General features: G+C 38.6%; 1 protein-coding gene across 1 annotated transcript; it reads right to left on the bottom strand.

The window, feature by feature from the left end:
* Window positions 1–429: 429 nt before the first annotated feature.
* Window positions 430–1,993, bottom strand: LOC126625343 (uncharacterized). The gene has a single exon (XM_050294441.1). The coding sequence runs from the start codon at window positions 1,656–1,658 to the stop codon at window positions 699–701; it is 960 nt and encodes a 319-aa protein (XP_050150398.1). The 5' UTR covers window positions 1,659–1,993; the 3' UTR covers window positions 430–698.
* Between the last annotated feature and the right edge of the window lie 14,979 nt (window positions 1,994–16,972).

The raw sequence follows: 16,972 nt of genomic DNA, 5'->3' as shown, positions 1-16,972 counted from the left end.
TCAAAATATCTTTTGCGTACACAATAGAACATCTTTGAAATTTCATGCATGAGTTTATAAACCGCTGCAAGATGTCAATTTTATATTGCTCAATCACTCTGGTACAATTCATTGGAATTTGACCAATATTATCCCTCTAATGCTAAACCAACACAAAACTAACTTCAATAACAAAAGTGGAAAAAGAAACAAAGAGACCAAAATGTAACATCCACACTGCTAAAGTTGCCAAATTCCAATGGTTGGGAACGAATTTCAGGTCTGTATTCCACACGGCATGTTCTGGGTTTAATATCTAACGCTCGTGAATCACACGATGGTGGTAAAGGAGAGGTTGAAATGCCTCTGTGAGTCAGCCCTTGAAAAAATGAATTGTTATAGCAAAGCCACCCGGTAATCCCTTAAAAAAAAAGATTGGAACAAAGCAGCTAAATAAAATGGAATATAATAGTCATAAGCAAAGTTGTGTATACAATTCTCCTACTTTAGAGAGGACGCTTTTTTTATGTCAAGAAAGTTGCCTGGTGTGAGTGATTACCAAGCAAAAGAAATCATGCTTTGAATTGAAGATACAAACTATTTTTTTTTTCTTTGGCAATGCCTTTTTTACATTCTTTCCTCTAAAAAAAAAAAGGAATGAACTAAAACTGGATTGGTTTGAACTTTGAAGGGTTCCCTTCAATTTCTTGAACCAAAATTCATGGAAGCACTTTGACAGCCTTCAAATCTCCACAACTTTCTTCGTCGTCTCTGTATTCGATCCCTCGAGAACTCGGCTTGCAGCTTTGCAAGAACAAAAAGCTCACAGTTGTATCAAGAACAACAAGAATTGAGTACAAATAAGCAATGAAAACACCCTCCATGGCCATGGAAGATCCGAGCTGTCTTGTGAAATGGCAGGCTCGTACGAGGCGGTATTGGAACAATGCTTCAACTGCAGCTAGGGTTAAGCTGACAGGCAAAGCAAGAGAGAGAGCAGTTGAAGTTCTTCCTCTGATTAAAAGACAAGCCTTGAGAATTGCCAAGTAGCCGCCACTATTTTGTGTACCTGATAGAACCAATGCAAGATTGCATATTATGAGTGCATTGGCAAGAACAATGGAGTACAAAACTGCCCCAGATGCCGATAAGAAGAGGAGGGTGTTCGGAGAAGAGAACCCGGATCCTTCGAGGACATTGAAGGCGATGAACAAGATAGAAAAGACGGTTGCATTGGCAGAGATGATAAAAAACGAGTTGTAAACATGGGTGTGGAGGAGTGGGGTGTAGAGAGAAATTGTGGAAAGAAATGATGGGTGCGATGAGGAATTCGGTTTCTGGTGGCGGCTGAGAGTTTGGATTACAAAAGATTTGGTTATGAGGAGGAAGGTGAGGGAGAATGGGAATGTGAAGACTGAGGAGGTGATGGTTTGGGAGAGCTTGTGGTTGAGAATGTTGAAGAATTCCAAGGAGGGAGGGAAGCCAGCCGCGTTGAAAAGACTGTGGAGGCGGTTGTAGACGGCGGCCAAGAGGGCGGAGCTTGAAGGAAGAAGTGCTTGAGAGATGAGAACTGAGGCTGAGAAGGGTAAGGCAATGAGTGCAGCAGTTGAGGTGAAGTATTGGTAGTTTAGAAGAAATGTGTGGACTGATCTTCTGAGAATTTTGCCTGCTGTTTCCATTGCAAGAACTTTTTGAGCCTTCTTGCACTCCAAGGGAGAGGAAATTGATATGAAATTGGGTGTGTGAATCACAAATTTGGGTGTGTATTAGAAGAGAAAGGTTTGGTTCTCCTCTCTTCCAAATTTTTTTAATGGTCTCTCTCTCTCTCTCTCTCTCACTTTCTCTCTCTTAATTGGTGGGTTAGAGGAGAGGATTAGGAGGTTGGTGTTTTGGATGGAAGGACTGGCCAACAACTGAAAACTAACAAATTTGGAGAGTTGGAGTTGTTTGGGAAAGCTATTGTTTTCATCAAAGAAATTGATTTGGACTCTTCTGGGGTTAGTTGTTTTTGGTGACTTTGTAATCTCCAAATTCCCAACAATGTAGTTGGCCAAAGGAGGCTGTTGTGGCAATTTCTTGAGTAAAATTATGAGTAGAAACAATCCTTTGTTTTGGATTTGCTTCAATTACACTTCTTACATTTTGCTTTTTTTGTTTGTTTCATGATGATATCGTTATTTTTTTTGCTTATTAAGGCTATAGCCTCATTACAACTAAGACAATCAATCATTGATAAAGCCTTATCCAACTAAGTAGGATCGGTTGTATGAATCATAAAACATCATTGCGCTGGGCTTTGCGCCAAGTCTTTCTTCAGCTCCAACTACTTCATGTCTTTTCTTAGAGTCTCTTTTCAAGTATTTCTAAGTCTTCCTTTACCTCTTTTTATTCTGAATTTCTGTCTTATAAAGCCTCATTACTACTCATTGGAAATTTTAATTTTCTTGTGGGGTTTCAACCCTTGACTTAACTTCAAAGAATTGTTGTTGATTTGGATATAAATCATGGGAAAATGTCAATCCCACATTTTTTTTTTTTGGAAAAACGTTTATTAATTAGTTTGAAAAAAATCAGTTTGCATTCTTTCCAAATACTAATAACGATTCTGCATTCTTTATAGTCATCTCAAACCTCAAGCATTATTTTGTAAAAAGTTAAAGGCATATAACTTGTTTGGATGTGCTTTTAAAATGACTAAAAATGTTTTTCAAATCAATCCTTAATAAAAATTCGAGTAGATCCTGACAAAGCATTTGAAGTGTTTTTGAGACCTAAAATCAATTTCATCAAAAACTTGATTTCGATAATTTTAAAAATACTTTCAAACAATTTCATAATTATTTCTGATTGGTTCCTGATCCTCAATTGATTAGCAATATATCTGATAATTAGCAAATTCTATTATTCTGAGATAAATAGATAATCCCATTCACGCCACGTGTTAAGTAGGCCCTTGATTCCTTATATGTAATGTTTCACGTGCGAAGGGTATAATTCTTAGCTTGCAAGATAATTATAATAATAGCTACGTACGAAATAAAAAGGAAAAAGAAATGTCGAAAATATTAAATACAAATTGGTTTAGATTCAGATGTGTTACCTTCTTATTCTATCAACAATTATTTATGACAGGTCATAATAATAGAAACATAATCCTCACCGTCGATATTCGTATTAATTAAATCCAATGATGATGGATGCCTCCACTTCTTGAATTTCTGAACAATTGCACATCATCCATTTTGTCATGATTAATTGTAATTTTCTTCTGCACGTTTACATCCACATTAGCATAATAAATTTTTCTCTAATATGTCTTGAATATTATTTATATTGTGGATGACTCAACTTTTCAATTGTATATATAATTTATGTTATGAATATATTGTCGATAAACTTGACTTGACTTTTCGAAATAATTGTTGTTAATCTTAATGGAGAATTTGTGTTACTGTGAGAGCAAGTGGAAAAAGGTCAAAGAGAGAGGGAGGTGAAAAGAAAAATGGGGCCAACTGATGTTGTTACATCGTTATGGGGGAGAGAGAAAAAAAACAATAAAATTATTTTGTGTGTAATTTACTATGTTGCTTATAACTTTATTTTAATTATTTATCTTTAGTTTTGTTGATATGAGAGAATTTCACTAATATTATCTGTACTTTGATTAACTCAAGCATAATTTTACTAAAGTTTTGTGGAGATAATATTAGTGAAATTCTGCTTAAGTTAATCAATATGATTAGGTATATTTAGGTGAGGAACCCTAATCCCATGGTCCAATAAGTACAAAGATGATGAGGGATTATCATCTTCACGATGTGCTGTTGGTGCTCAGACTTTTGACTTGGTTGGGTGCATACTTGCCTGCTCACTCGATAAACTTAGAGAGTTCTGTATAAGGCAATATTCAAATTTTTAATTTAGTTTCAATGGAATATAAAAGGTGGTCGTTGCTTAGGTGAAGTGTCTGTGTTTATGGTGACCTTCGAACTGAAAAATATTTAAACCAAAATATGCTGTATACTTAAAGGACTATTAGTAACAAATTTAATTAATTTAATAACTCGTTTGGTAAGTGTTTTTAAATGATAGAAAGCGTTTTTTGAGAAAATATTTTTGAAACCATGTCCTTAATAAAAATGTAGGTTAATCATGGAAAATATGAAAATAGTAATATTTCAATTCTTAAACAATTGTATTTGGGTTTATCTTCAGAACTATATAGGATTTGGGTTTATCTTCAGAATTATATAAGGCTTGCATAAGCACTTTAAGCGCTATTGAAAATTAGAACCAAATAAAATTTTCTCTAAAAACGCTTTTAGTCAGACTATGTGCCTTCGGTCCACAGTAATAAAATCCCTTTTAATATATAGGATTTTGATCTTCATCGTCGGTATTCGTAGGCTTTCGAGTTTTAATACATTTCTCCCTCAAGCTTAATAAACTCCATCGTTGGTATTATTCGTTTGTTGGAGTTTGGTTCCCTTCTTGAACCTTTACCGTCTGTAGGGTAATGAACCTTCACCATAGGTTTGAAGGGTGGTGAACCTTCACCACAAATATATGGCTTTAAGATGTTAATGAACCTCTGATGAAGGGTGGTGAATCTTTAGTTAACTAGGTTCGTAAATGGCGAAGCCACATAAGAGCAAGGAGGGGTGGTTGCGCCCTCCAGTCGTTGGAAACTACATGAAAACTGAGGAATCCATTCTTCTGAACTTGCATGAAAGGTGTTTGACAAAATTGCTTGAATGAAACTCAAGCCTATTGTCGATACTGCATTGCACTCAGCTCGCGGCCAATTATTATTTTTTAAACTTAGGCCAAAACAACGTTGTTGAGGATGTTGCCACTTTTTTTAAAACGGTTAGTAGTTTGGTTAATATTTTAAATAAATGATTTGGTTGTCTAAATTTTATTTAGATACCTTTTGACTTTTCAAATTTCGCCCGTCCCTTCTGGCTTCCTAACTATTTGTAACTTTGTAATGTTAACAAACCTATGCTGGTTTATGAATTTATCCATGTGGTTTATAAATTTATACAAACCAATACATATACCTTCTCAAAAGCAAATAGAGAAATAAAAGTAACGGTCAATGGTGTAATATGGAAACATAGCTAAAATTAAGGATGCATTATTGTGGAGAGGGTACACGATATTCCGAAAAGAAAAAAAGAAATATCAACGAGACTATTTCAAAGTGAGATTTTTTATGGAATCTCTGTCACTTTACAATTTAACGTGAATTCTAATACCAATATTATTGTGTCACACAAAAACAAGGTGGCAGATAATTTCACTTTTAAAAGAGTCTTCTTAATATTTTTGTCAAAAAAATTGTAAACATACATTCTTAAAAATAGGCTGATCTCATCACTATAAAATAGAAAAGTTATTCAATTGTATTCAAAATAAATGGACCAAAACTGAAGCGAAATCTCGAACATTAAACCTAATAAATGACCACATGATTGGTCTTTTTATCTAATTATTCCATTAATCAAGAATACACACCAAGTGACTGTTTTTAATGATTTTGATTCTGAACTTTATTTGCCTGGAGTTGTTGGATCTACCAAATTATTGGATCAATTCCTGTTTCATTTTCTTATTGTGAAAAATTAAAGACCACATATGGTTGTAATTTACGTATAAACAGCAAGACAGCCCTATTATTGATATTTGGTTCTTCAATGATAGAATGTATTAGTTTCATCATCTAATGATTATATGAAAATAAACGGTGGCGGATCTAGAAAAAAATATCGGGGGGTTAGTAAGAATAGTGCGTGTATCGTGCAAAATTTGTTGGACAGAATAGCATGCAAATTGACAGTTTCATCGAGTCTTGATGGGTTTGAAGTCATTTGCCAAGTCATATTGCACACCTGTCAACAGATGCCAACTTCTGAACAAGCATGTTGATTGATGTCAGCTTTTGATCGAGCATTTCGAGAACCAATATATGCGGAGTGAGCCTATCGACAGAAGCACATAGCAATGCATACAAAGATGTGAGGCTAGCAATTAGAGGACAGCTTTCAAGGGCATCTCAGATTTTCAAAAGGCAACATCAAACTCTTCCATATAAGATTTATGAGCTTGGGTGGGAGTCAGTTGCCCACCTTATCTCAAAGTGAATCCGCCCCTAAATATACATATAATCAAATGACGAAAATTGCACCAAGAAAAAAAAGACGAAAATTTGAATGGGTTTGTTAAAAAGTGTAAATATAGCCACTTAGTAGTTAGTACTACAATCTAGCTAACTGATTAGATTAGTTGGAACTTAAGTGTCAATGGATTAAGTTAACTGACCTTTTCTTCTTAAAAAATGGACTAGCTGGAAATGTGATGAAAATGTTCAACTTATTAGCGGGAGTAAAGCTTCCACTACTTTTTAAGTTGACGGAAAATTTTGACGACATATAGAGAACAAAATCTCTGATTCTGCAGAAAGTAAAAAAAACCAATCTAATAATAGCTTCTAAAACAAAATGACAATAATCCATGTAGTTCAAATCCTAAAAAAATCATCAAATTATAGTCTGACGCTAAAGAGAACCATCAGAATTTCATTTGATACGAAAAATCCATTTGTTGGGCAAGACATTCATGGAGGGACTTCAGGGTACAAGGATCCATGTGCCGACTCGGAGAAGAGCGTTAAATTCATTTGTCATGGCATGACACCGTTTCAAAGATTTATATGTCTAAGTGAAAGAAGTGGGTTCAAGATGAATATTAAAGCACTTTCACCTCTAACAAATGTGCTAGCCCAAGGTTTATTTTCTAGGCTAGCCCCCCTCCCCCCAAAACCCCACTTCACCCCACCCAATAGGCTGGCCCAAAGTGGAGGCCAACTTTAAGCCCAGCACATAATGGACTGAGCAAGAAATTGCCCTATATGACATCAAGCTGACGTCAGCTATGTGATTTTTTTTTTTTTGCCACTGGCACATGGGATACATGTCAACTTTTGGGCCGTTGGATTCATTTTTTTTAAATCCAACGATCCAAATTAATTAAGGGCTATTGGATTCATTTTTTTAAAATCCAACAATCCAAATGAATTAACTTAATAAAAAATTGTTTAAAATAAAGAAAAAAATTAAAAGATTATATATATATATATATATATGTAAACACCTAACCATCTTTCACAAAAATTGTATTTTCGGAAAATGACATTTGGGGTGACAATATTGGTTAAAAATTCGATCCGAAATTAAAAAAAAAAATTCTTTTATAAAAAAAAATAATAATATTTTAATACGAATTGACTAGACTCTTGCCCATCTCATTTTTTAGAAGTGAAGATGCACTTGGCCAATTACTATTCATTTGGATGGATTAAATGAACTTTGGGTCAGCTCATTTTTTAGAGATAGAGTTGCTCTTAGTGAATCACGGACCAAAGCCTCATGAGCAAATTTAGATAATTTCAAGGCCTCTGGCTGATTATTGGGCTGATAATGACAGGCCCAGGATAGCTTTTGGGTTAGGCCCGAACTACTCAGTATTTGCTTGGGAGATGGACGTGTCTTTATGGCATGCATATGCCTCCTCCTTGTCACTTTACGTAGATTCGGCTTTGTGAAAAGATGGTGTCGAATGGGATTCGATTTTCAGATTTTTTTTTATTTCTTAAAAAATGGGACTACCTTGTGGTTTTGTTACAGTAGTTTTTCATTTTTGGGATTGAGAAAATTCAGAGAGACATTTTAATCTCTTCCTGACTACCATTATGTGATTCACCAATGCTAAGAATCGAACTTAGAACGTGCCGTGTGAAATATAGGTATGAAATTTGTCCTCAACAACTAAGTTACCATGTGATGGTTGATTTTCAGATCGTTAGGTGAGGCTAAATTTAATTTCAAAGGACTCATAAATAAGCTTGCAACAATACTTGGTGCAGTTTGAATCACCAATTCCAATCTTGATCCAATCTACCAATTCTTCTACTTCAGTTTTTTTTTTGTTTTTTTGTTTTTTTTTTTTCACATGGGCATCTCGCGTGAGTGAGCCTCCTTAGAGAGGAGAAATATTTCAATGTATCTTATACAAGATGTAGTGACGGAATCAAGATTTCATGTGTAGGAGGGCCTCTACATGTATGATAATTTGAACTCAAAACATGAGAGATTTGAGTAATTGCATAAAAATCAGAAGATCCTAAATTTAGTAGAGAGAATTAAAAAAAACAGTGTATAAACCCAGAAACCTGAATATGAGGTAAAGATATATAAGCAAGAAATTTAAAATATAATTTAAAGCCCAAGAAAAGTTGATAGAATAAGGAGAGAAGTGAAGAATGCACCACGATAAGAGAGATGGAGAGAAAAATGAGGTCTGACCTGGAACAAAAAAAATGTTTGGATTTAGAACACACTTGAATTTTAGAGAATTAGATTAATATGCAGCAACATCATTTGTTATAGTAGCAAGAAGAAAAAAAGGCAGGATGGGCTAGGGACCATTCTGATCCCTTAGTGGCTCCACCACTGACAATATGTGTCATAATAAAATACAGTGCAAGTTGATAGAAGTGGTATCTGAGTTTTTTTTCACCGTAAATCATTTTAGTCATTCCGTAAAAAATTTGTCAATCTCCTCATTCACGTGACTATATAACAATAATATTGACATATTTTTCACAAAATGATCAAAATGAGCTACGGTGGACAAACTCAGGAACCACTTCTATCGATTTTTATTAGTGACCAAAGTAAGAAGTTATACCAATCTCAAAGACCATGTAGATTAAAAAGTCGAACTGGATGGAATTTTCACATTATTTAACAAGGCTCAAATCAAATCGAACCAAAGCGTTCAATATTGGTTTTGATTCGTTTTGTTTCCATAGTGATTTTTTGTTAAAATTATGCAGAAAACCCTAAGAAGAACCCACAGGGCAGTTAGGGCACACTTGATGTAGACCAAGTTTCATTGATTCCAAATTGATAAAGACAAGATAATACAATCCCATGCAAGCTTCCAATCTTGCTCATTTGTTTTAAGCATTTTGGTTCGCATTTTTATTACTCTTCCAATCCTGCTCAAATCAATGTTTACTGCTCACTTTTTTAAGAGTGTAACTAGTAAATAACGATCAGTCATGAAATTTAAACTTAAAACATTACCAAACAAAACGAAAACTGGATATTGCTAAGAACAAATGACCATGTATGTATACAATCAGATAGAATCCTCAGTCTCTGGATTCTTCTCCTTAATCAAAGGATCTTTACCTCATTATTTACCCAAATGCCATTTAAACCAGAACTAATTAACAAAGACCTTTGGAACGGCTTTAAGAAAACTTAGAAGTACATTTGATTCTTTGAATATATTTAACAACACAAAAAACCTTAAAAACTCTTTTACCATCTAAAAACGCTTAAAAACGGTAGTGCTTTCAACATAACAATTTCCAGCCAACCCTAAGTGTTTTTTGGAGTGAAAAAAGCAGGTGAGAAATAAGATAATGACATATGTTTAGTTGCATATCAATTTTTTAATGAGTTTGGAACACAGAGTAATTATGTCATTATACAAGTGTCAAAAATTTATTTTCAAATGTCCCCTTACTTTTATAATTATGTATATGACATGTTTTTTGCACATTGAAAAATCTCTCGATCATGCTGTTGACCCTAAAAACTACCAAACCTACGTGGAGCGCATGCCGAGTAACTAATGAGCTAACTACGTCATTCGGTTATATGCGGGCGTGCCAACTCGTCGACCGAGCTCAGCCGGAGAGTGCGCTGCTAACTTCTGAATCTCGCGACTGTGGCCGAGGAAGGAACATGCTTCGGCCTTTGGGTTCTAGAGCCTGAAGACAAGGCTACTAGTTATGCGAACTTCACAAATTGTCGACGCCGGATTCGGCCACAGTGATTATATTCGTAAGAGTATAAGCACGCCGAATCGACACCAGAATATAGGAGCACATATATTCAAAACAGATATATGTCTTGATGGTAAACGTGGTTCGGCCGTCAGAATGCCGAACTCTAGAACCTACTTGTGAGTATCCAATCATAAAACAACTCAGCGTTCAATGTGCCGAGCCCTAGTAAACTGTAACACCTCATTTCGCCGAGAATGCTAATGAGATGATCTCTGCCAATAAGGATTCGAAAACCCTTCTTGACCGAGACTTGGATAGATAACCAGTCGGCCTCGACGCAATGCTGTTTATCCAAACTGAAGGTGTTCCACGGTCGGATGATTCTACGACAACAATGCTGTTTATCCAAACTGAAGATGTTCGCCGGTTGCCTTCACAGTGCTGTTTATCCAAACTGAAGATGTGTTGGCGAAAAAGAAACTAAAAAATCTCAAGGTTATTGAGAGGTTTCGCGTAGAGTGAAGGTTTGCGCATGGCAGTTTGTGTGTTGAATTGGAGAGGGCCTTTCCCGTTGCATAATGCCTCTGTATTTATAGGGATGTATCTTTTGCTTGGCATGGCCGGATAATTTTGTAAAGTTCCACTACAACTCTAATTCGTGGAATTAAAATTGATCCACATCATAAACCAAGGCATATTCTTTAAACTGAGTTGTGGGATTTGTTCCAAGACTTTTCAAACCTAATAAAAGTCCATCTAGGCTTATCACATCACATTTCTAGCCCACCTAGGCTTCTCTTCATCAAAAACCCATTAGTAGCCATGCTTTATCAAAACACCATAGAAAACGGCCTAGCCTACTTAGGTTCCTTATGTCATCATTATCCAAGACCATGATTTTCCCTTATCTCATTTGTTTATACCATACTTAGGGCCTTCGTATTTAGGCCTCGTATAAATACTTGGGGGACTCAAATGTAATTATGTAATAAAAGAAGGGGCAAATATGTAATTAGGGGAGGAGCCATTTTTCTATAAAAGGGCATCCTCACCCTCACGAACCCTAGATCTCTCCTATCTAGAGCAAAGCTCTCACACTCTCTCCCTCACAAATACTCTTAGAGAAATACAATCAGTGTGGACGTAGCCCAAACCTTGGGGTGAACTACGATACATCTTGTGTTATTTACATTTCTTGCAGATTCACAGCCGGATTTACGTTGTTCCAAGACTTCCAGTTTTGTGCATCAACATTTGACGCCGTCTGTGGGAATCGATATGAAAAGTTGTGTCAGTTCTCTTTCAATTTTTCACCTCTGCCGTGAATCTGCAAAAACCCAGCAACCCTGTTTTTTAAATCAATCTGCAACACTCTTTCAACTCCCCCACCCAATAACAACAAACAGAAAAAGCTGAAAACCGAAATATTGCGATTCCTCTCTCTCTCTTCTTTCTCTGTCTGAAACACACAAACTAATGGAAGTATCAGTGGCTACTATTAGTGCTGTTTTGGTGGGGATAACAATAATAATAATTGCAAGGGCATGGAGGTTGCTGAGCTGGTTGTGGCTAAGGATAAAAAAAAATGAAGGAGAAGAGCGACGACGGCGAAAGCGGAAGATGGTATGTGAGGGCGGATCAGATAGATCTAAAGAGCTTGGACGAGCAGCTGCAGCGGCACCTCAGCAAGGCATGGACGATGGAGAAAAACAAGAAGTGATCTTCCTCTGCCAGTCTCTTCAGAAGTGGATTGCATTTGCATCCTCAGATTTCAGCCGTTGATCGAATCGGATCTGTGAAATGCTTGCTCATTGATCTCTCATCTTAGTCCGATCTGCGGCCTTCCAAAGATGATGATCTTTAGCCCTGTAACTGTCAGCCAGGCTTCGTTCATGCTTAGAGTTATTCCGATAATATCAACTTGGATTTATGTCGAGTATTTGGAGTACAAGAAGAATTCACTTTCTTCCAAATTGTGAGTTGAACAATGGTGATGCTTTAGCTTTCTCTCTCTCTCTCTCTCACTGCATCTCTGTTCCTCAGTCGCTTTTCACCTTCTTCTTCCTTCGGACTCCCTCTCTCTCACTTCCCCAAACACAACAGCAACAATATCAATTGCATCTCCTACACACTTTAAATCCACAAATCAAACCCAAAAGCCTCAACCTTCTATTTAATTGCTCATTCAACGAATAGGGGACAACCAAATTTGGGAAAATTGAAGAATAAATCCCTTTTGAGCTGTCAAATTGTTGAATATAAACGTCTCCCATGAAACCCTGTCAGATTGGAGAATTGACATTCCTATCTGGATTTTGTTGAGATGCAAGGGGATTTTGATTCGGCTGTAAAACTTTACGAGAGATGCTTGATTCCCCGTGGTAATTACCCCGAGTTTTGGATGCGTTATGTGGATTTCATGGAAATTAATGGAGGAAGAGAGATTGCAAACTATGCTCTTGACCAAGCAACCCAAATTTTTCTAAAGCTTCATCAATGTTCTTTTCAAAGACTCAGTCTCGCCCTTTTCTCCTTCTTGGGTTTGCTCGTGAAGTTTGAACGTGAAGTGCCCAGTAGCGATCTTCCCGTCGGCCAGCCTCTGACCTACACACAGAGAAACCTCAACTTCATTCTCCTCGAGGTCTCTTAGATTCGAGATTTGTGGAATTGGGAATTAGGGATTTGAATTTATAATGCGATGCTCTCCAGCTCCTGCTTTCCTTGCTTTTCTGCTATGCGTTTTGAGCGCGGAGGCATCGGTCCACAAGTACGCCGCTGAGAGATTCACCACCAAAGGCAGCGCCTTGGTCATCCATGGCGGCAGCGAGGGAATCTTTCACCCCCTGACCACGCCTACACCTACGTCACCAGGCTGACCCACCTTGACCAGAGCCCACGTTAGCAGCTCTCTACTCTTCGAGTACAGCTTCACCCCCACCACAACCGAACGACCGTCGCAGCTCTCCACCTCTGCATGTCCTCCGCCACAGCCTTTTTGCACCATTTTCAAGCAGTGCAATGTCCGTTTGCCCAAACGGGGTCGCTTTGTTTTTCTCGTGGTGTGGAAGGTCTTGGTGTGAATTGGGGAACGATGGCAACCCACAAGTTGCCGCCGGACATAATGGTTCAGATGCTAAAGGACAATAGGATTCAGAATGTGAAGCTTTTCGATGCAGAGGAGTCGACCATGAGTGCCTTGGTTGGCAGTGGTTTTGAGGTCATGATTGCTCAGACCGACACCATCACCCCCGACAACAAAATCCCAGTTCATCGGTGCCGAGATATGCCGCATCGTCTCCGATGCCACTGGAGCTGACAGCCCCAACCGACGCGTCTGCTTCTACGTCTCACCTTAAGAGCGGACGCGCTCCACACTGCGTAGGATCTCGGGATATTCCAAGTGCATGAGCAGATTTTCATCCCTCTCCAACTTGTTTAAAGTGCACCGTCGTCGCAAAACACAACCAAAAGTTTGATAAAATGACTCAAAGAGTCGAAGCCTAGTGCTACGGTGCTGGTTGTGGAAGATGGTGCTGGTGTAAAAGATGCACGTGGTCGTCAGTCCTACGGCTATTGTGGCCGTCGTCACCCCGGAGATGATAGTCGTCTCCAATTACGGCGAGTACCGCGCTGTACTTTGGCGTGAAGAATGGCGCCATTCGAGTAGGCCACGGAGAAGGCCCAGATTTGGGACACCGACGGCCAGGAAAGCCATAGGAAAACAGAGAACTTGAGTGCCATCTGCACTCTACAAAGTAAAAGCAAAAGCTAAAAGAGAAAGATTATACTTTTGCTTTTGTCGATGGATGCATGTTCCTATTTTTTAAATTCCAGAGAAAAGCAAATGGGCGATGTCGGAAAGGCTGTCCAAAACAGCTGTCATTTTAGAGAAAAGAGAAAGCAAAAAAGAAAGCAAAAGCAAGGAATAAACACCTCACCAGAATGATGTAATTTATTTTATCTTTCGGAGACATCTGTATAAACTCCATCAGAGGATAAAAAAAAAAGGCAAGCCCAAAATAAATAGGCTACAATATCATGTGGAGGGCGAAGGCCCATATGCCCAAAAGAGCTAGGCCCTCTATTATCACCAACCAGGTGATCAAAAGTACACCTAGTATTCCAAAATTATTCGGCAACCTGCCGCTATTACCACCAACCAGGTAATGAAATGTACAACCCGTACTCTAATATCATTTGGCAACTAGCCATTCATGCCACCAACCAGGTGATGAAATGTACAACCTGTACTCTCCTTCATGCCACCAACCAGGTGATTAAAAATACGCCCAGTACTCCAAATTATACATGAGCATTACTCATGTCATTCATACATAAACATTCATGAGCATCACTCATGACAATCATACATAAACATTCATAACCATCATTCATGTCAACATTCATGAGCATTGTTGATGCACAAAACTGGAGGTATTGGAACAACTTAAATCCGGCCGTGAATCTGCAATAAATGTAAATAACACAAGATGTATCGTGGTTCACCCCAAGGTTTGGGCTACGTCCACACTGATTGTATTTCTCTGAGAGTATTTGTGAGGAAGAAAGTGTGAGAGCTTTGCTCTAGATAGGAGAGATTTAGGGTTTGTGAGGGAGAGAATGCCCTTTTATAGAATAATGGCTCATCCCCTAATTACATATTTGCCCATTCTTTTATTACATAATTACATTTGAGTCTCCTGAGTATTTATACGAGACCTAAATACGGAGGCCCTAAGTATGGTATAAACATTAGTCCCCCAAGTCTACAGTCAAGATAGTCTTTTGGCTGGAGACTTGAAATTCAACCCATGTGTGGGCCGAAGTAACTAGATGTTGTCTTGAACTAATGTTCGCGGCGAGACGGTTGCTCAGCAGGCAGCGATGTTCTCTAATGATGGTGAAAGAGTCCCTTTTATAGAATAAGGGATCGCTCCTCAATACATAAGTGATGGGCTAGAGTTGATGCTTGCAACGAGGCGGTTGCTCAGTAGGCGGCGATGCTCTCTAATGGTGATGAAGGAGTCCCTTTTATAGAATAAAGGCTTGCTCCTCAATACATAAGTGATGGGTTATGAGTGATGCTTGCGGCGAGCTGGTTGCTCAGCTGGCGGCGTTGCTCTCTAATGAAGGTGAGGGAGTCCCTTTTATAGAATAAGGGTTCGCTCCTCAATACATAAGTGATGGGTTAGAGTTGATGCTCGCGGCGAGATGGTTGCTCAGCTGGCGGCGATGCTCTCTAATGATGGTGAGGGAGTCCCTTTTATAGAATAATGGCTCGCTCCTCAATACATGAATCATGGGTGATCTCTTAATGAAAGTGATGGAGTCCTTTTTATAGAATAATGACTCGCTCCTCAATACATAAATAATGGGCTAAGTACCCCAAGTATTTTTCATAAAGCCTAGTTGAGTCCCAATATATGGTACATAATGTAGTCCCCTAAGTCTTCGGTTAATAGAGTTTGTTGGCTGGAGACTTTAAATTGAATCCATTTATGGGCCAAAGTGGTGGTTGTTCGGAGGCGGTATTTGTATACCCTGCACTGAAGCTTTGTAGGTGAAGCTTTGCAAGTAAAGCTTTGAAGCTAGATCTCTGTAAATGAAGCTTTCGAAGCTGGAGGTCTGTAAATGAAGCTTTTGAAGCTAAAGCTCTGTAAATGAACCTTTTGAAGCTAGAGCTCTGTAAATGAAGTTGTTTGACATGAGTGATGCTCATGAATGTTTATATGGATTGACATGAGTGATGCTCATGGATGTTTGTCATGAGTGATGCTCATGAATGTTAACATGAGTGATGCTCATGAATGTTGACATGAATGATGGTCATGAATGTTTATGTATGATTGTCATGAGTGATGCTCATAAATGTTTATGTATGAATGACACGAGTAATGCTCATGTATAATTTGGAGTACTGGGCGTACTTTTGATCAAATGTTCATGTTTACGTAATTACTTTTGTATAATTTTCAAGCATTGCAATGTCTGTTTGCCCAAACGGGGTCGCTTTGTTTTTCTCGTGGTGTGAAAGGTCTTGGTGTGAATTAGGGAACAATGACAATCCACAAGTTGCCGATGGATATGGTGGTTCAGATGCTAAAGGACAGTGGGATTCAGAAAGTGAAGCTTTTCGATGCAGAGGAGTCGACCATGAATGCCTTGGCTGGCAGTGGTCTTGAGGTCATGATTGCTCAGACTGACACCATCACACCCGACAACAAAATCCCAGTTCACCGGTGCTGAGATCCATCGCATCGTCTCCGATGCCGCTGGAGCTGACAGCCCCAACTGACGCGTCTGCTTCTACGTCTTACCCTAAGAGCGAACGCACTCCACGCTACGCAGGATCCTGGGATCTTCCAAATGCAGGAACAGATTCTCCTCCCTCTCCAGCTTGTTTAAAGTGCACCGTCGTCGCAAAACACAACCAAAAGTTCAATAAAATGACTGAAAGAGTCGAAGCCTAGTGCTACGGTGCTGGTTGTGGAAGATGGTGCTGGTGTAAAAGATGCATGTGGTCGTCGATCCTACGGCTATTGTGGCCGTTGTCACCCCGGAGAAGATAGTCGTCTCCAATTACGGCGAGTATCGCGCTGTACTTTGGCGTGAAGAATGGCGCCGTTCGAGTGGGCCACGGAGAAGGCCCAGATTTGGGACACCGACGGCTAGGAAAGCCATGGGGAAACAGAGAACTTGAGTGCCATCTGCACTCTGCAAAGTAAAAGCAAAAGCTAAAAGAGAAAAATTATACTTTTGCTTTTGTCGACGGATGCATGTTCCTATCTTTTAAAATCCAGAGAAAAGCAAATGGGCGATGTCAGAAAGGCTGTCCAAAGAAGCTGTCATTTTAGAGAAAAGAGAAAGCAAAAGAGAAAGCAAAAGCAGAAAGCAAAAGAGAAAGCAAAAGCAAGGAATAAACACCCCACCAGAATGATGTAATTTATTTTATCTTTCAAAAACATTTGTATAAACCCCATCAGACGGTAATATGTACAAACCCCATCAGAGGATAAAAAAAAAAAAAAAGGCAAGCCCAAAATAAATGGGCTGCAATGTCATGTGGAGGGCGAATGCCCATATGCCCAAAAGAGTTAGGCCCTCTATTATCACCAACCAGGTGATCAA

This window comes from Malus sylvestris, chromosome 6 (assembly GCF_916048215.2).
Source record: "Malus sylvestris chromosome 6, drMalSylv7.2, whole genome shotgun sequence".
In the NCBI taxonomy this organism is placed as follows: Eukaryota; Viridiplantae; Streptophyta; class Magnoliopsida; order Rosales; family Rosaceae; genus Malus; species Malus sylvestris.
The sequence above is the reverse complement of the archived record's forward strand: the minus strand, read 5'-3'. Positions and strand labels throughout refer to the sequence as shown.